The sequence below is a fragment of the Paroedura picta genome, chromosome 14 (genome assembly GCF_049243985.1).
Source record: "Paroedura picta isolate Pp20150507F chromosome 14, Ppicta_v3.0, whole genome shotgun sequence".
Lineage (NCBI taxonomy): Eukaryota > Metazoa > Chordata > Lepidosauria > Squamata > Gekkonidae > Paroedura > Paroedura picta.
The window spans coordinates 30,463,946-30,484,019 of NC_135382.1; the positions used below are offsets into that span (position 1 = coordinate 30,463,946).

Sequence of the window (20,074 nt, forward strand, 5' to 3'; positions counted from 1 at the left end):
TTTCTGTAGGGCAGGAACAATCACCTGCACAGATTTTAGCTTACTTATCTTACAGGATTGTCATGAGAATAAAATGGAGGGGAGGAAAAGGTGGTAAGCCGCTTTGAGTCCCCATTGGGAAGAAAGGTGTGTGTGTTATAAACAATTTTAAATAAAATCACTTTTAAGAACATATGCCTAGAACTATGTTCTTAGCCTTTTAATTTCTGCCAATGACCTCCAAGTATCTAATTGCTGCAAATGTTGAACTGGCACACAATAAGGAATTTGAGTGAAACTCCCTTCTTGTGACAGATCTGATTAAAAAATATTTATGTAACAATAATATTAGGGAACAGCTATGATCAATAAAGTAATGGACAAGTCTGCAGGATCTGCAGTTCCTACTGGACTAAGAAAATAGGTTAAGCAAATTGAACATATATGTATTAGTATACTTATTCTGCATACCCTATTTGCTCCACGGGCAGAAGAGGAAGGAATTTTGAAGATAGTTTGCTCAACCTCCAGATGGTATGATTTCAGCAAGTCTTTCAAAGACTACCTTTCTATTCATGAGGGCTAGAAATATGTGTTTAAAAACTTGATTCTCTGGGTGCTCATACTGATCTAACTATACACATGTGAATGTTAAGTGTTATCAAGTCAGTTCCAATTTACGGCAACCCTACTTCCACTAATTAGAGTAAAAATCAATAGTATAAACAATGCAGTTTGGCTGCAAGCTGTGATTCATACCATGTAGAAAGCAAAGCTGCTCATTTAGCAACTGTCTTGAGCTCACCTCTGTGCACTGTGTGGGAGCATGGAGACCCTAGATCACTCTGCATCAGAAGAATATGTAGGGGGGCCACAGTTTGCCAGTACTGTAGTTTGAATCTGCAGTATAAATAAAGGGAGGATTGAACCAATTTGCCAATTCAGTAGGGGAGTAAGTAGGATAAGCAAATCAATTTTTATTCCAAGGGCAAAGTTGACTACAATGCTACTGGAGTCTGGAGACCATAGCAATTTTCAATGGATTGACGTGAGTGTGTGTGTGTGTGTGTGTGAGAGAGAGATTCAAGTGATCCTGGATGTCTGTGCAACCTGGACAAGCAGGTACCATAGGGCAGCCTGCACAGCTCATCAAAAAAGATTAAGGTATGAGCTGTCTTATATAATCACACCTCAACTTGAGAAAAGTGTGTTGCATTCAAAAGCCTTTTAACTCTGACAATCAGAAGATTTCCTGCACACATACCTCAAAAGCAATGAAATGTATGTTATCAATGTGATAATTAATGGAGTTTTCCCCTACATGACAATGTAAACAGACTTCCCATGAAACACCGACAAATTGTTCAGTCCAAGATAAAACATAAGAAAACAAAATAGACTTTATTCAAATTAAGCATGTTTGTTAGCACCTCAGGATAACCAGGAAAATAGAACAGTCCAACAGATAAACCAGTCCAGCCATCTAATCAACTGAACATGTTATTTAGTGCAGAATGATGGTAGAAAAGTACCACAACTGTCACAACACACACTTTCAGAACACTCTCAGCCAGCTACAATGCGCAGTCTTATTTACAAAGAGAGAAAACCAATGAGCTGCCCAGTACTTCCATGGTTGCAATAGAGCAAACTAAGAACTGCAGGACCAAAAACATAACCTGTATCTCAGATGATCTGGAGCAAATCCGTCTGCCTTCCTCAGCTGCTAAGTTTGGACAAAAGTCAGCTAGGAAATCCAAAACTAATGATTAAAAGAACGATTGGCATTCTATCAACTTAACAAGTGGATACAGTTCACAGTGTTTTTCAAAGAACAGACCAATTCTTCAGTGGTTAACAGAGAATCCATGAAGTCCAACATAAAATTAAGGTCTATTTTCCATTACCATATCCTCCTGATAAAGCACAGAATCAATCAAAACAAGCCTTGGGGAGGGAAAGATTTAAGACTGGTCATATGATCTATATATAGCAAAAAGGAACAACTGACAGATAAAAATATATCTATTTGAATTTTGAAATAATCTCACCCAGGGCATGAGGATGGGGGAGTCTTTTGTTCTTTGCTGTCATGGTGAATGTTGTACCAATTTAAATTATATATGCTTGTAGTTATTAATTAAAATATGTTGATATTTCAGCACAAGTTAAAAAAAATAGAATAACTGGACAGGTGGCTCTCTTGACACTCACCAATCCCAGCAAATCTCAATGCATGACCTCTAATCCAGGTGATCCCATCCCTTCTTACGCAAGTGTGCATTTTAGTTTAAAAGCAAAAAGGTAAATCAAGGTTCCAGCCAATCATTTTCATAGTTCTTCACTAGCTCAGTGAAAAATTTAAAATCTGGGCAACCTCTGCATAGACGCGCGGAGTGAATACCATGGTGGACTGAGTTCTTCACCAAACACATTAAACAGAAGCTTCTACTTAATACTATGCAACTGAACAGCCAGAAAAGGGTCATTGCATTTTTTGACAATGTCAAGCCAGACTGCAGAACCATCCTGTCTCTTATTTTGTCCCAACTTTAACAGGGGTAATGTCCGGGGAAACATAAGCTGAGTATTACCGATTCATATGAGAAGAGTGCAGGCTCTGTTTTGCAAACCCACATGCTTATTATGTTTAAAAAGTTTTCCAGGCCACAGACAGAATTGCTACTAAACTTTCTTGGAATTAGGATCTGCAACCACCACTGGAAATTAATTCTTCTTCTGTTGTTAGCCAGATTACACTTCAGATCACTCTAAGTAAAAATTAAATATACCATACAGCACTGGTTACACCAGGGTAGAATTAAGCATTTGCAGCAGTGAAAAAAGAAGCAATTGTTGAATGCTACTCAGGGCGTGGAACTATCCAACTATGGCACGGCCACAATAATGCTTACAAGCTGGGGAAAAGAAACTGTGGGAGAAAAACAGCAACTACAATTCAAGGATGCCAACTACATACTCCAATTGCCCTCTTTAATGGTAAGAATGAAATTTGACACCAGAAATGGCATATTCCACACAAGTTTTTTGTTGCGGGGAGGGCAAACCATCCACAATTTCATTTTATTTTCATCATCAAGAAGGGCAAACAGAATGCACCAATGACCATAGTTTCTAAGGCATCAACCCATAAGATGTTCTGTGGATTAATCCTGGTATAAATGCCATAAATACCATTACGTTTTCCCTTAGGGTACTCCAGCGTACTTGGTTTATAGCCCCACGTGTGCTTCTCTAGAAAATCAATCTGTTTCCCTATCTGCAGTTTGACAGCTGGTGGAATGATGTCATAGAGCTACATCCCCTCCGCTTTACTGGATGCGTCATTTCCCCAGGGTTGTTTGTAATGGACCAGTTTCATCAGCATCACTGAGAGTACCAGATCAGCTGCTTGGCTAACACCAGTGCTCTGAACAGCTAAGCAATGCAAAGACTACAGCGTCAGTGGGGAACCAACAACCCCGATGGGAACCAGCTTAGTCCAAAAGAGCTGTGTTCGTAGCTAAGTCTGGTTGGACCGCTCTCTTGGGAGGGAAAAGGTGAATGTGTAAGTCCAGTTCAGTGTGGGCCTGCTCACACGCCAGCCTGGGCTTCCTTATAGAAGATGAATTGTTGCCGGAGCATAGCCTAGAACTGGCACGATGCCTGCCAGGCTCCAGAGTTGTAACGTAAGGAGCAACGCCACACCGCGGCAAGACAAGTTGTCCTTACAATGGCCTCCTGCCCACAGAGGCACCTTTGGCCTGCCTTTGGGGCTGCAACCAATTCCAGACGGGTCTCCACGCGCCCTGTCCTGCAGAGATGAGCAACCTTTTGAAGACCAGGACCCCGACCCTGCGGCAAGTACGCCGACGGCGTGCGAGGGCGCGTCGGAAGCCGAGGGCAGCGTCCGGTGGCCCCCCTCAGAGGCCGTGGCGTTTGCGGGCTCCCCCCACGGCGCTGGCGGCGTGCAGCAGGCGGTCCTTCTCGCGGATCTCCTCGCGGAGCTGGGCCTCGGCCAGGCGCAGGCGCCGGATGCTGCCCTTCATCTCCTTCATCTTCACCTCCAGCAGGGCGATGATGTCCCGCTGCTCGTTCAGCTTGCGCAGCAGCTCCTCCGACGTGGTGCCCGACGAGAGCGAGTACGAGTGGTCCGGCGGGCCCCCGCCGTCCAACAGGGGCCCGTTGCTGGCCAGCAAGGCCAACCGGACCGGGGCGCCCACCGCTGCCGCCGCCGCAGCAGCCGCCGCCGCCGCCACCTCGGGCCCCCCCAGCTCCACCTGCACGGTCAGGTCGATGGGCTTGACGTCCTCGGGACCCCCCGCGCGCGGCCCGCCCGCCTCGACGGCGCCCTCCGACTGCAGGGTGAGCAGCACGGCGTGCTGGGCGGCGGCGGCGGCGGCTGCGGCGGCGGCGGCATGCTGGGCGGCGGGGGCGTGTCGGGCGCGGCGAGCCCCGCGGGCGCCTTTGCGCTCGTTGACGCCGCGCAGGGGGAAGATGGTGGGCACGCGCACCAGGTAGGACTTGCGCCCGCCGGGGAAGTGCTCGGAGCAGACGCGGTGGCCCGTGGTGGGCTGGAAAGTGCTGAAGCAGCCGCTCACGCCGGCCCGCGACACGTTCTTCAGCCACAGGCGGCGCAGCTCCGCGTCCTTCGGGAAAGTGTAGAAATGGAGCGCCTTGTCCCGGTGCGAGTTGTTGTAGCAGCCCGGCACGCAGCACGTGAAGCCGGGCATGGTGCGTCGGGCTGTGTGTGTGTGTGTGTGGCGTGGGGGGGGGCGGCTCTTCCCCCGCGCACACCCCGCCCGAGATTATTGCCGCCTCCGCCGCCGCTACTCCTCCGCCCGCGGCGGGCCCCAGCCAGCCGGGACTACAGCTCCCACAAGGCCTCCCGAGGCTGGGCGCGACGACGGGGCAGCTCCGCGATCGCCGCCGCCGCTCTCGCTGCGCCCCTCAGCGCCACAGGAAGCGGAACTACCCGCCCCACAGAGCACCGCGGCGCCGCGCACCGGAACTACGTTTCCCACAAGGGCTAGCGCGGCTGTCTCCGCGAGGGGTCTGCGCTCACGGGAGGGGAGCTGGAGGGAAGATGTTAAGACTTTAAGATGTTAAGCCGGGTAGCCCGCCCGAGGGTCTCTGTTTCTCCGTAGCTCCCTACGAACGATGCTCCCGGTTTTTCGGGCTTCCCGCCATCGGCCTCCTTGTAGTCCTTCCTTACGCTTCAAACGCTTAGATTGCTCGTAGCGTAACGCGTCAGGAAGCACGGAACTACCCTTCCCACAATGCAGTTTGTCCACCAGCGCGCGCTCTCGCACTTCTCCTCCCCCCCCCCCTCATGTTTCACTTGTACTGGTGGGGGGCGAAGTGGTTCGGCCGCGATTACTGGTGGGCCGCGAAGTGGTTCGGCCGCCTGGCAACCCAACTCCAGTGGCAAGCCCCCACAACCAGAGTTTAACATTTACTGATTTTATTTTATATTGTTGTTATCCGTCTTGGGTCCTCATGTGTCCAAAGAAAGGCGGGTTTAAGAATGTTATCATTCAGCCAAGAAACATAAACACATTTGTTCCCCTCCCGAGCGTGGCTTGGCTATTGTAGCTGAATAAAACACAGGAGTCTGGCCTTTCCTTTCAGACTGAGTCGAACATATTTATTCCAGCATAAATTTTCCTGAGTCAGATTAAATGATCTCTGACAAGCAGAAGCTGATGCTGGGAGAAATCCTATTCTTTTAAAGTCACCTAAATGACTGGCTATCAGTACATCCTTAGAGGCTAATTACAGGCCATACAAAGAACTTCCTTTCTTTTGTCCATCCTGAATCTATTGCCCATTAACTTCATTGCCCCCCCCCCTCCCTGTGTTCTAGCTTTCTGGATGAGGAAGCAAAGTATAACACAACTAATATTTTGATAAACCTGACAGAATATGTGCCACAGAGAGCAATGTTACTTGATAGGTCACTTACATTAAAATAAAAATTTCTGTCTTCTCCCTGTGTTTTTACACTCTTCATGATGTTCCTGTTCTTGGTCTCTCTTTTGTTCTTTTACCCTTAATTTTACAGTTTCCAGATACTGGATACCAAGGATCCTTTTCAAGTCTTCTGAGTCCCTGATTCACTCCTGTATCATCAACAACTGTCATGGAATGCTCTAGACTCACCGTAATTCTAATTCCTGATTCTTGGCTTTCATGCTTCCATGGTCACAGTTCCGCAAAGTTCTTAAATGAAGCCATATTGTCTTTGGCCTTGAGTTGGTATTGGGCGCCATGGGTCAAAAACCCTCAATAAAATATTTATGTTAATTTTGAGAAGACCACTGTGATTCACTATCAAAGTCTAACTTGAACACATTAAGCTGCCTTCCGCTGAGTCAGATCACTGGCCTATCAAGGCAAATGTGGCCTACTCAGATAGGCAGCAGTCCTCGGTGGAGATATTTCATATCACCGGAATATACATTTACCTGAAAATGCTGGGGACTGAACTTGGTCCCCAGCATAATATTTAATTTGGCTTTGGGAAGCTCTTGCTATGAGGCCAACTGTAACTGTATTTCAGTGACAAACATATTTTAATGTCAAAGCATAGGATGCTTATGAAATGGCCGTGAAATCAGTAAAGGCATAACATTTACTCATTTTCCATTGTTTCTGTAAACTTGCACCCAGAACAACTGTTTAGAATTCTTTGGTCGCTTACTGCTTAGTTTAGGGGACTGGTTAGCTTAGGTATGGTTCAGGCTGGGGATTCATAAAGTATAACCTAGAATATGTAATAATGATGAAAATAATAGCATTGTTGCAAAATAGATGAGTTATGAAATTTGAAATGCAAAATGGACTACAGAACATGTCTTAAAAATTATAATGAAGGGGATGTCAGGGAGAAATATTTTCCATTCTATTTAACCAGTATATTCCTATTATATAATTATTTCGTTTTCTAAAAAACCTTGCAGGCAAACCTATATTCTGTCTCAATTGCAGCTATCTGCCTAACCCACACTGGACACATATGCCAAAACTACAAGGAAACTTCACCCAATCTGCTTGGCGGGGCTCCTCTGCTAAAACTGGTCCTTCCCCACGCCCAGGAACGAAATCCCTGGCAATTGCAGGCTTCGACCCGAGTGTCACTTTGCACAATGCGTGAAGCAGACCTTTTTAGGAGGGTGTTTTTAAAGAAAGGGATTTTGTTGTGAGTTCCCCATGTTTGCTTTAGAAATGATTTTCAGAGCCGACTTCTGATTCTTGTAAGCCGCCTTCAGAAGAAAGGCGGACTAGAAATGAAATACATACATCCTTTCCGCTTCCACCTTTGGACAAAAACGACAACAAAACCCCAAGTTCGACTAGGGAGGAGGAATTTTTAAAAATTTCACGACACACCACTACCCAAGTAAGAAATCGACCATTCTCCTCCCACCCCTTGGAGTGTATCTCAATAACAGCCCCTTGCTTTATTATTATGAACAGTAGCTCCCTCGGGCAGGCCGCCTTCCTCCTTTTTAACGCCGCGGGCTCAGAATGCATCGTTCAAGGTCTTTACACAGCTCTCAACTCCAGCACCTTCCTGTAAGAAAACTACATCTCCCAAGGAGCAGCCAATGGAACTACCGTTCCCGGCAACCAGCGCGAGAGCGGCCGCGCCTGAGGGTCCGAAGGGCGAAGCTATCGCGAGACTCGCTCAGCTTCTGCTTGAATCTCTGAGCGGGAGAGGGAAAAGCGGTTAACCGTTCGGCCTTCGAGGCGTCGTGTTTCCCGAAGGGCAGCCGCGGCCCTCGCTTCGGGCGGCGGCAGAAGAGCCATGGCTGCTCGCAGGAGGTCGGGCAGGCTCATGGAGCTAGCCAAGAGGCGGAAGGTAGGAAGGGTCGGGACTGGGACTGGACCTACGCGGGATCATGGAGCAGCCGTTTATTTGACTGGCTCGAGTCGCAAAACGCCTTACATCACGCTACTCTGCCAGTCTGCCCTCACAACAACCCTGTGAGGTAGGAGAGGCTGAGAGAGTGTAGTTGGCCCCAGGTCACCTGACGTGGGTGAGGGTTTGTTTATTTTTTTTGCCAAATTCTGAAATGATTTGTCTTCTCTATAGGGCAGTTTCGCTGAATATAAACAATCCCCTGCTCTGGATGTGGCAACGCCTCGCACTGTCTTCCGGAAAGTCTTGCAAACTAGTAAGTAGAGAGCAGGACAGAGAATTGTTATTATTTAGATTAGATTTATGGGCTGCTCCTCCCTAGGGACAGGCTTGGGGCAACAACGAGATCATCCTGGAGGGCGCATGTCCAGCCTATGATGAGGCAGCTGCATTGGTTGCCAACTTGCTTTCAGATCAGGCTCAAGGTCTTGGTTCTTACCTTTAAGACTATCCACGGTATGAGGGACCGCTTGTCTCCTTATGCCCCCCTCAAGGCTCTTCACTCTACTGGTATGACTCTGCTGGTGGTCCCTGGGAGGCTCGACTGGCCTCAACCAGGTGGAATGAGCTCCCGGAAAAGCTGAGGGGCCCGATTTAGCTGTCAACATTCTGCAGGGCCTACAAGATGGAGCTCTTCTGCTAGGTTGAGGTCCAGCCAGGAAGATCAGGTCCCTCTTTATATAGGCCCCAAAGAGACCTGTAGAGACATTGCCCTTGACAACTGGGCATGTATTATTTTCCTGAGATAATAGTGCCTATTGGGGATTAATTGGGTTTTTTTAAAGGATATTTTGCCACTATCGAGATATTGTTGAGATTTACTGTTGTTAAAACAAGAAGCCTGTTCTTCTACGTGATGACGGCAGCAATACTAGTTCTGGCCGGAAAATGGAAAGTACAAGAATTACCATCAATCGAGAATTGGCTGAACAAACTGGCAGATCTTGCTAAAATGGCCAAATTGACATTGATAGTTGATGGAAAAACAGAAGAACAATGGGGCCCATAATTGAGCTACCGAAGAAGATAAAACAAAATTGAGATATTCTATTGGGGGGGGGGGTTCATAGCATAACATATTTAGAGCATAACATATTATATACTCATTATAAGGTTATCTTTTTTCTTTATAACTGTGTCAAATTGGAGTGGCAACGTTATATTTTATGTATCTGTCCTATTTGTATTTTTCCCATCTTGGACAAAATGAAAATAAAAATATATATAACTAAAAAAAATGTACAAGATCACAACTTGTGCCTAAAAAGAGTTGCTTACAGTAGGTTTGACATTTCAGATAACTGACAAAGATCTAAGCCTCCTAGACGTAATTATTTGAAATGTGAAGTATTTAGTATAATAAAGAGAATAGCCAGTATCATGTAAACTTGTACTCATATTTTAGTCATACAAGACTGTTTTTCCCTCTCCTGCCTACAGTCCTTTGTCTATACTGATAGGTGGAGTTAGAGGTGGGAGGAGGGAGAAGAACTGGGAAAGGAAAGGGAAGGGGATTGTAAGCCGCTTTGAGACTCCTGGTAGCGAAAAGGGGCATATAATAGCCAACTCTTCTTCCTCTTCAAAGAGTGGGATAAGGGCCTTGATCAGCATTTGGAATAAATATTAATATCAATTGAGTAAAATTTAAAGTATTAATATCAGTACCCTGTTGTACACTTCCTTAATTAAGCTGGGGAAAAAATCTTCTGATCCTATTTTCATAATTGTTGATGTGATCAAGACATACCTCTAAGAGTATTTTGAAAGGGTCCAAAATTCAATTGTTTCTAGGGTAATAGTAATCTGTGCTTGACAACCACAGAAAGGCATATTATCCCAGCTCAACCAGCTACTGGCATTTTAACACGCTTGGTGATAATTTATACAACTTTAAGCTGCCATATTTCTTAACAGAGCCAATAGTTTCCCCTGTTGTTCCTGAGAAGGCTGATACCCCGAAACCTGTGGAGACAGTGTTCAAGATTCCTTCAAGGAATGCTGCTGACAGGTAGGTGGTTTTGTGAGGCTGCTATCCAAAACATTTTCATTTGGAATTTGCAATCAATATAGCTTTGCAATCCGTGTAGCTTTCTTGTGAGTTAACAGACTACTATAAAACTGTTTCTTGCTTTCAAGTAGGCCTGTATTCACAAATTCATAAGCATGCTATTTCCCTTGAGGAGGCCTTCCTCCAACTCAAAGGAACCCACCACCTCCATCACAAGGCTGCTGCTTCCCATACCATTTTATTTCCATGGAGGGGTGGTGGGAGGGGAGCTCATCCCTTTCCCCATTTCTGTATAGCTGGAGTTTAGGCCATCTGCTTGTCCTTCAATATTGCCAGAATAATACAGGCACATTTCTTGTAATATCACATTTTATCTCCTCCACTAAAGTTACATCTCATTGCTTTTAGCAACCTAGAGATAAGTTTGACTGGCCCTGTTCCCGAAGAGACATTTCATGCTGTACTCCACAGACGTGGGAAGAAAAAGAAGGTCAGGCTATCTGAGTTCGAAAGAGCTGTGGAAAAGCAACTTCCATCTACCGCAGGTGCGTGAGAGTTTTGTGGTTCTGGCATTTGGGGCATCTACGCTCCACCACCTCCAGCTGGCTGGTGATCCCTGGCCCCAAGGAAGCTTTCTCAGTCCTGGCCCCCACCTGGTGGAATGAGCTCCCAAAGGAGATCAGGGCCCTGACAGAGCTAGAACAATTCTGCAGGGCCTGCAAAAAGGAGCTCTTCCTCCAGGCATTTGGTTGAGGACGACCAAATCTAGCACCATCTACTGGTCCCCTGAACATCCCTCCCCATCAACCAAACACCCTCAACCGACAAACCATGGGACTGTTAAAATGTTGAGGTTGTTAATCACTGTTCTCTCTGTTATTGCGGTTACTAATGCTATTCATCTGAAGTGGTTACCGAGTTATACTGTATTGTTCCTATGTTCCTGTTCCCCTGTTTCGTGTAAACACCCAGAGCCTCAGAGCTTCATTTCTCATCCCCATAGTGCATTTATGTATTCTTGCAAGTAATGCTTATGTCCTGTGTTGATGTGGCCAACTAATATGTGTTTCTTCTTTTTTTTTTTTTTTAAGCTAAGTCATTCTTGGATGACACATCTCTGACTAGGTGAGTTATGTGAGAGTAGATGATTAAGTATTGGGTGCAGTACATTCACGATGAATGAACACCCAGGCTCTTGAAATTGGCCTGCTGTTGGTTTTGATATGTTGCATAGTGCCCTACTGGACTTGTCAGCAGAAACTGTTCTGCTTCCTTTCTCCTTCTCTCCTCACTCTCCACTTTAAAGTTTTTACAGCATCGCCTGTGAACTAGCTAGGGCTAGGAAAATCCACCTGCTTCCATAACATTTAATATGTGTCCACACATTTAAGCATTATTTTCTTATTTTGTGTGGGGGATTTATAACAGTTACGTATGTCCCTCCCCACCAATATAAGTAGAAATATACAAACAAGCCTTTAGAACATTCTTCCAGCAAATGTTGGAATCTAAAGTCTTCTGATTCTGGCTGCGTGGCACACGCAGGGTTACAAGCTGTAGGCTTTTAGCTTCTCGCCAAAGGGTGTGGGCAAGCCCAGGCTTAAACTGTCTGCAGAAACACAATAGATGTTATGCAGTCACTTAGGTTTCCTGTTTATTGTCACAGCATATGGGTCATCCAGAAGTTAATGTTTTGGCCTTTGAAATAAAGTTCTTTCATTCCACACGTATCTGTAACCAACTGATGGCGATCATAACAAGTCTCTTCTTCCCCCTTCTCTCAGAATCAAATAATGGGAAGAGAATACAGCATTTAGGAGCATGACGTTTTTGTTTGAAGTATAGATTGTATTTCTGCTGTTATGGATTAGGGAAGCAGTTTGGATAAAACTGGTATTTTCTTTAATAATTTTTTTAACAGAGAAATGGATCCAGTGCAAGCGGAACAATTGGTCTGATCCCCATGATCTGTTCTTCTATTCCCAGATCTTTCCAGGTCACTCTGGGAACCCCAGTAACACCATCGGATGCAAAAAGAGGCTTAATCCGTAGGCCTAAGAGTTACAAAGGTGTTAACGTGGTGACTTTTGAAGGAGGCATAGAACAAAATTTACTGCAAACAAAAGGTGGTGAGTCGGCATTTGTCCTGCCTCTAGTGTTTGTAGCATCCTTGTGGAAAGGGAGCACAGAATCATTGTCAGTTTCTGAAGGGCAGAACAAGGTTCTGGACGGTCTAACATAGTGACAGTGACTCAGCAGCCACCTGTGGCTCTTCTGAGTACTGTTTGCCAATGCAGCACTTGTCCTATGTTGTATGAAAATAGGCAAGACCCCTGCTCTCTGGGGCTTGTGATTGGCAGGAGGTTTTCACCTTGAAACAAGTACCCTCAGAGTAACACATAACCTGCAAGCCTCTAGGAGATGCCGTACTCAAGCCAGTAATGGAAGTAAATGTGGCTCTTTTGTTTAATAGGTGATTGTGAAGGTGGCTCTCTGCAAGCCATGAGCTAAATATCACTAGTCTAACTGGTGCACAGAAGTATGCTGGTAGTCAGGGCAATTTTTCCACTTGAAAGATAATCTCATGTTGACATTTTTTTTTTCCACCAGCACAAAATCACCTTGTTGACTTGCAAGCTTCCGCTCTGTCCAATACCACAGAGACAATTTACGCCGACACAAAACTCTTTGCCCAGTCTCAGCTCAGTGACCAGGGCAGAACTGGGCTTTGTGTCCTCCCATCTGAGCCTTTCTCTGCCAGGAAATCTTTATCCCAAAGGATCGTACTGTCTTCTTCTGCAGACATTCAGACCCCTCAGCAGCATGCAGTGTCAGATACAAATGCTGGCACGCCATGGCAAAACCAAAAAGATGCTTCCACGCCAGGAACTGAATTTGTTGATGGCATAGAAGGTCTGACCAAGGAAAAAGTTGATAGTCCAAGGAAAGAGCAACAAGAGAGTGAGCTGGCCACTGAGGAAGGAATGATAGAAAGTGACCTGAAGGAGATGTTATCCCCTGACACTGTGTGTGCTGCTGGTATGGATACTGTGCCCCAGGGGATGGAGGCTATGCCTCTGGGGAGAAAGCCACAAGGGTGCCTGCCTGGAGACCTTGTCATGGAGCAGCAAGGGTGCCTGCCTGGAGATGGTCTCATGGAGCAGCAAGGGAACCTATATGAAGATCATCTCATGGAGCAACCAGGGAGCCTGCATGGAGACTGTATGATGGAGCAGCAAGGGAGCCCATATAGAGACGCTCTCATGGAGCAACTAGGGAATCTGCACGGAGACTGTCTCATGGAGCAAGGGAGCCCATATGGAGACGCTCTCATGGAGCAACTAGAGAATCTGCATGGAGACGATCTCATGGAGCTGCATTTGAGTCCCAAGGAGCATCACTTGAGTGGTAGGTAATCCTTGGTGGATCTGGAAGTGTAAACGTTCCAGAAATTCTTAAAGCTGTGAACAAATTGAAATCTATGGAATATTTACTTTCTCGTGAAACTAAAACTTATTTCATAGCTTTAATAACATAAAATGAGTCATTAGCTAGCATACCAAACTGAATTAACTGGCATATTTTTGTAATTTAATATGTAACTGTTCTACAATGTTTTATGTAAACCTCCCAGAGCCGTATGGAAGGATAGGATAAAAATCTAAATAAAAATAAATAAATAATTTTACAGTATAGATGCTGTAGTTTTCTACAAGCAAAATCATGAGGACACCCAATGCTATAGAGTGAGCTGCAAACTGCTGCTCTCTAAACTAAAATTTTAAAAGCCCTACAGGGGGGGTAACCATGTATGTGAGAATTTTTTGGAACATTTACACTTCCAATTGGAACTGCAGAAAGTAGATCCTTTAATATTTAGCAATTTCTTCAGAATTTTTCTTCTTTCCTCATAGGTGGCTTGGAAGTATCTATGCTTGCCTCCTGCATACTGATTTTCTTGCTAAGAAAGATCACCTGAAACATATCTAGTGCACCTTATTTACTATGAGAATCTTGGTTTTCCCTTCTTTCTAATTCACAGTGAATAGCTCTGTGTTCCTCCCCAAAAGGCTTTGTTGTTGTTGTTGCCTCAACAACAGAAAAAAGAACTTATCCTAGGCCACAATAAGCAATTTCACAATGAATGCAACTAAACGTGTCTAATCTCTTCTTTTAATTGAACAACCAAAATGGCCTCCTGATTATAACCGTTTTCAAGTGAGTTCATCAGTGGTTGTTTTTCTAAAATATAAAAGCATACAATTAGTACAAGCTTATCAACCATTTTTTCAAAACAGAAGAGAACATATTTATCTTAACACAGTCGTTATTCCAGTCTCAAACAATGCATACCTTCTATAATTGTTATAAACATACAGTCATTATTTCATTAAGTATCCTCAAAAGCAAGCTTTTTGGCTGTTATTATAAAAATTATACTGAAGGGCCAAGTCTTACCAACTTAATGTTTGCTAATGAAGTCCTTCAATAGGATCTAAAATAAAATAACACTGTTTTAAAATTTATAAATCTATTGCCATTTGAAAATATTATTTGAAAGTATTAATCCTTAGTAATAGCCTCTTACCAATTCTTTCTCCATGGCCCTTCTGAAATGCGTTGCCTGAATACATGTAACATCTGTCCAACTTACTGTTTAGATATTTCTACACCAAAGTCATCTCCGCCAGTTGATGCTGAACTCCCAGTTGCGGTTGCAGGTGGCCGGTGTGCCTTTCGGCAGGGCAAGTCTACCAAGCGCTCAGTGAAAGCAATAGTGGAGCACATAATTGAAGAGCTGGACAAAAACATGGTTCCATGTGTCGTAGGTCAGGGTGCATCAGAAACTCACCTGGAAGAGGAGCCTTTCTCCAGTGAAGGGGGTAAGCTCATGCAGAGTCCTCCCGGGAATGGGGCAAGTTGCCGACTTTGTATTAGCCAATGAAGAGAAAGGTCATGCAAAGTCTCCTTTCTATTCCTCCCTGCCCCCAACCCAACCAGAGTCAATTTGGAGCCTTGCTTCTGATACTAAAAATGAGAAGAAGCATTTTAACTCTACTGCTTTGGTTGCTCTACGTTATCTTCAACCATATCACTTGCCCATTTCACTTAGATCCCCCGAAAACTCAGATTCATCACTTAGAGATGGGAGTTGAATCCCTGTTCCGTTGTCTGAGAAAATGTGCATGTGCATGAAAGCTCACACCTTGAATAATTCTTTGTTGGTGTTAAAGGTGCCATTGGATGCAAATTTTGTTATGGATCTCAGCTGTGCCAGATTATCAGAGACTCTGAATTCCAATGCCTAGGCCTCCTTCTGGTGCTGTGTAACAGAGGACAAGAGTAGTTTGAGTGGATTGGACCAAAGTTCCAGGCAATCATATGCTGTTTCTGATAGTGACTGGCCAGATACTCCCATAAGTGCTCTTCTGCAGTGTCTCCCTCCTCAGCAGTTCAGTGTCTTACTGCCTTAGAGCAGGGAGGTTCCTAGCTAATAGTTTCAGACTATCTCCGCAAGGGTAGGCACTGAGGCCCAGCTCTCTGGCCAAGCAGTCAAGGCAGTGAAGGCAACAGGCCAATTTAAGTCCACCATCACCTCCCAGACCTGCCCCTATATTGCTGTTTCTACCCCATCCCCATATATGTGTGTGTGTGTTTTGTTGGTTTGCTGTCGAGTGACCCTGTAGAGCAGTGGTAGTCAAACTGCGGCCCTCCAGATGTCCATGGACTACAATTCCCAGAAGCCCCTGCCAGCGAATGCTGGCAGAGGCTTCTGGGAATTGTAGTCCATGGACATCTGGAGGGCCGCAGTTTGACTACCCCTGCTGTAGAGCTTTCAAGGCAAGAGACATTTGGAAGTGGCTTGCCATTGCCTGCCTCTGTATAGCAACCCTATTATTCCTTGGAGGTCTCCCATCCGAATTTGAGCCAGGGCTGACCCTGCTGAGCTCACAAGATTCGGCTGGTCTGGGCTACCCAGATCAGGGCCCATATCTGAGTCTCAAATGAGCTTTGATTGTGCATCCCTGATCTAAGCAAATGGCCGCAGCCACAACCTAGGACAGTGAATTCCGCAGCTTAATTTTACCTACGGGCCTGGATTTCCTCACCCCACTTCCAAGGCTGTACATTTCCAGCATTTGTAGAATTGCTTCAAAGTGAATGGATGGTGTGAATCTCATATGTTATCTCAAACTGGGTTTCTAGATTGCAGAGATTGAGGTGTGTAGGCGGTGTAATTTCAGCAGTCTTAAGTGGAAGTGAGGAGTTTTCTTGCATAGACCCAAAGTTTTTGCTTTCATATTTGATCATGAGCACGATGTGCAAAGGTGAATTTGCTTTCATGTACATGCTCTGGGCAGCAGTAGGACCTTGTCACACCTTGCCAAGCCCATCGTTATATAATTCTGGGAAATGTGGGGTGCAACTGCATATCTCTGGGTTGAAGTGAGATCTGTGCGTGTATTTGTTAATTAAGGGCTGTTTTTTATTTATTAACCATGTAGCTACCCGGATCTCTCAAAGGACTGGAGTCGGGACTCCAAGGAAGAGCGTAAGCAGACAGAACACTGAGCAGGTAGAGAGGGAAGCCGTAGATGCTGCAATTCAGCAGTCTGGTGATGAAAGTACACTGAGAGAAGTCTCACATTTGGAAAATGAAGCAGATGTGGTGTCTGAAGTGGAGATGGATCCTGAAGCTGAGGATATATCAGAGGCTGAAACGGACGTAGAGAATAATGGTGAGCAGACTCATTTGGTGGGGGTGGTGTGATGGGAAGGGCGGTTGGGGTTGCAGTCTCTGATGCTGACGCAGACCATTGGGCTTTGAAGCTGGCGCTTAACAGAGCCCACTCTGGCCAATCCTTTCCCAGAAAACATTGCAGTTCTCTTGAGGGTGCTCCAAAGGGATTTGCCAGAAAACTTAGTCTTCCCCTGAGTATCCTAAATGTTCTTTAATGATTTCTTATATCCTCTTTGTGCTGAGATGCCAGCTGGGATTACAGCTTGGCTTCTTTCCTGAGAAATGTGGTGCTCTTTGAATCAGAAAATCCCAGGCCTTTGGCACTGGCTATGAGATGCTGGATTAGCTATGAAAAAGGAGATGGTGCAATGCTGAACGTTTGCCTCATCACCTGCCAACCTGCTTGCAGGTCTGTTCTGTGTTGACTCACAGTTTGCTATTTCCACCACCCCCATCAGAGCCACCTATGAAGACACCAGCGTTTGTACGCACAAAAGCCTTCCAGTGTACCCCATTGCTGTCCAGTCCACAGACCCTGAGTTTGCCTGCTTCCAAGTAAGTACAGATCCACAACAGGGAAGGACTTAACGTGGGTTGGGAACCGAGCTGCTGAGGCTGGGGGGTTTTGACCATGGCATGACACATTCTGCCCTGCAGCTCAGGAGTGGCCTTTCTGGACAGCCCTCCTCATGAGAAGTGATCTGTTTCTTGGCTGTGGCTGCACCATGTAACTTAATGAGCACTAAAGTACCATTAATTCTGCTTGGATGCCATGCCCTCTAGCCCAGAAATCCCGTTGCCAGCCTCAGGAACAGCAGTGGCAGCTGGCAGGTTGTTCAGTGATAAAGGAGAGGTATTCTGTACATGCTACGTTTTGTCTCAGACTCTTCTGCAGTTCCTCTGATTTTGTGCCTCTTATGATAGAACAGCCCTGAGACAGCTGCTGCTAGTGCTGGGATGAAATAATATTCAGCTAAACTTTATACATATATGTATATATATGTATATATAAAACTTTATACGTATTGTTCTGTCAGGTTGGTTTCTGAGCAGAGCTGCTTTATGTTTCCTGAGTTACTGGTGTGATAGGAAATCCAAGCAGCCCAGAGGAGCTGACTAGTATGTTTTTCTGGTGTCTCTGACAGCCAGCAAAATGTACACAACAGACAAGGGTGATTTTGTTCAGATAAGCTGAAAAGTACCCAAATCAATGCGGATTTGGGTACTTTTTGGGCCTGTCTGAATCAAATGTCCGTCTCTACCTTTAATGGTCCAAATCAGCCAGTTTAAATGCACCCCCTCCCCTTAACTTTCTCAGGCAGTGCCTGAGAAGCTGAGGAGGAGGAGAGGACCAGCTGGTAATGACAGGTGCACTAGTCTTTTAAATCTTTCTCCATGCTTAGCAGCTTTGCCTGTGAAGGTTGGGGAAGCATTTAAAGTGAGCTGCATGCTGTACAGCTCATAATGACAGGCGCGCTGCCTATTCCCTTTAAATCTTGGGGAAGGATTTAAGGGGAGTGGCCTACCTGTCATTATCAGCTGTTTCGCAGGTGTTCTCTTCCCCACTCCTCAGGCAGCACAAGCCCCCCTTCCCCCCCAAAAAAACACCTTGTGTGTGTGCACATCTCTAGTATATACCTAACCATTCACACATTGTGCTGTAGTAGTGTGTGATATACATTTTTCCCTTTGTCAGTTCACCTGCCAAGACGCCTGTGGCATTATCACATATGTGATGTGACAAATCATTGTTTCTGCATAGCAAAAGTAATCGGAAGCTTCTTTTAAAGGGAACATGATGTTGTAACTTGAGGATTATTCCCTGAGCTTTGTGATATGCATCCACCATTTCTTTGCTGTGGAGCTGCTAGTTTTAAGATGGGTTGGTTATTTCTCTCAAAGGTCTGCTTCCAAACAGCCTTCAAAGAAACAGGTTCTCAAGGAACCCAAGAAGGGAAGCAGAGAAAAGCGTCAGCCAGGATTCTCCAGCAGCTGGGTGAAGAGGTTATTCAGCCATTATGCAAAAATGCCAGTGGCCAAGGATGCTTTCCAGGCTGTGGAGAGATGGTAAGTAATTGCCAGTAGCATTTTCTTAAGTTAATGCTCTGCAGGAGACCGAGACCACTTTGATACAGCATCAAAAATGTTATGGAATCAGATTCCAGCATTGTCACTTATTTTGCGCCATTTTGAAGGTCTTCTTGCTTGAGCACCCAGTTTCGCAAGTGTGTCTAGGGCTGGGGTTCCCTTTTGGGAATGCTGGGGCCATGCAGTCCATTTCAGAGCAAGGATCAGCTGCAGTCTGCCCAACTCACTTCCTGCCTCCACTTTCTAGTATCAGCCTGTACTTCAAGCATCTGAGTGACGACCTGGAGGCCTACACAAATCATGCTAGAAGGAAGACGATAGAGTCAGCCGACATGGAACTTCTCATGAGGAGGTAAGGGATGACTGTCGCCTTTCAAGGGACATTGTACCAAAGAATAGCAATGTTCTAGCTCTGATAACAGGTCTCCCCAGAATCAAGTGGATGGGCCCTCTTTACTCATCAGGGGCAGTAAGCCTCTGATCTATAATGCTAGGTGGCAGTATCAGGGCAGGTCTTGTGCCCTGTGTGTTTGTTGGCTGTTGGCAATTGGTTGACTGCTGTGTGAAACAGGATGCTGGACTAGATGGACTGATTCAGCAGGGCTCTTCTGATAATCTTCTGCTTCTTTTGGACTAATGCGATAACTTCATTATAGCTACAACTTGATATAGTAGGAAATCTTACTGGCTTCTCAATGACCCAAACCTTCAGTCAAAGTTGTTGATGGCAGTGACTGGAATATATATTTTTGTTAGCAAATTCCTTGTCCATCTCTTAGTGAATACTCTTTGTAAACCGCATCTAATTTGGTGTGATCAATGTAATAACCAGTGGTCTTAAACCACTGTAAACTCAGTAATGTAATTTCCCCTCCTGTCTTCCCCAGGCAAGGGCTGATAACTGACAAGATCCCTTTAAATGTCCTGATAGAACGTCACCTGCCTCTGGAGTATAGGAAACTGCTCATTCCTGTTGCTACCAGTGGAAATAAAGTCATCCCACTCAAACTATGATGAGATTTTGACAGAGTGCATGATGCTTGAGGCAGATCAGACCCCATTTAGTGAAAGAACCAGCATGGAGATGGGAACTGAAGGGGACAGAGCCCTCCTATCAAACTTGACTGTACTTAGAGGGGATATGGAAACCCCTCAAGTGTGAATAATTTCTTTGATGCCCTTTCTTTAGAGTTTCTGTGGTACACAAACCACTTTGTTCTTTTACCTGTACTGTCGTTGTAAATAAAAGATGTTCTAGAGCATGCAAGCTCTGTGGTTTGACGTGTGGTTTATGTGATACTGCCTAACAGTGGGAACAAAGTGTCAGGAGGCT

The 20,074-nt window shown here is 45.3% G+C and overlaps 2 protein-coding genes across 3 annotated transcripts; one reads left to right on the forward strand and one right to left on the reverse strand.

The window, feature by feature from the left end:
* Nucleotides 1-1,361: 1,361 nt before the first annotated feature.
* On the reverse strand, nucleotides 1,362-5,160 carry THAP11 (THAP domain containing 11). The gene has a single exon (XM_077309455.1). The coding sequence runs from the start codon at nucleotides 4,710-4,712 to the stop codon at nucleotides 3,903-3,905; it is 810 nt and encodes a 269-aa protein (XP_077165570.1). The 5' UTR covers nucleotides 4,713-5,160; the 3' UTR covers nucleotides 1,362-3,902.
* CENPT (centromere protein T) lies at nucleotides 4,383-20,008 on the forward strand. Of its 2 annotated transcripts, XM_077309448.1 has the most exons (15): nucleotides 4,383-4,496; nucleotides 6,044-6,142; nucleotides 6,970-7,843; nucleotides 8,078-8,159; nucleotides 9,818-9,911; nucleotides 10,320-10,456; nucleotides 11,003-11,036; nucleotides 11,898-12,037; nucleotides 12,522-13,319; nucleotides 14,573-14,794; nucleotides 16,418-16,651; nucleotides 17,112-17,208; nucleotides 18,556-18,720; nucleotides 18,989-19,093; nucleotides 19,629-20,008. In XM_077309448.1, the coding sequence occupies exons 3-15, from the start codon at nucleotides 7,790-7,792 to the stop codon at nucleotides 19,753-19,755; spliced, it is 2,289 nt and encodes a 762-aa protein (XP_077165563.1). In that variant the 5' UTR covers nucleotides 4,383-4,496; nucleotides 6,044-6,142; nucleotides 6,970-7,789; the 3' UTR covers nucleotides 19,756-20,008. The 2 variants fall into 2 exon arrangements, with proteins under 2 accessions (XP_077165563.1, XP_077165562.1); XM_077309447.1 differs by lacking the exons at nucleotides 4,383-4,496; nucleotides 6,044-6,142 and having other exon boundaries at nucleotides 11,898-12,040.
* Nucleotides 20,009-20,074: the final 66 nt, after the last annotated feature.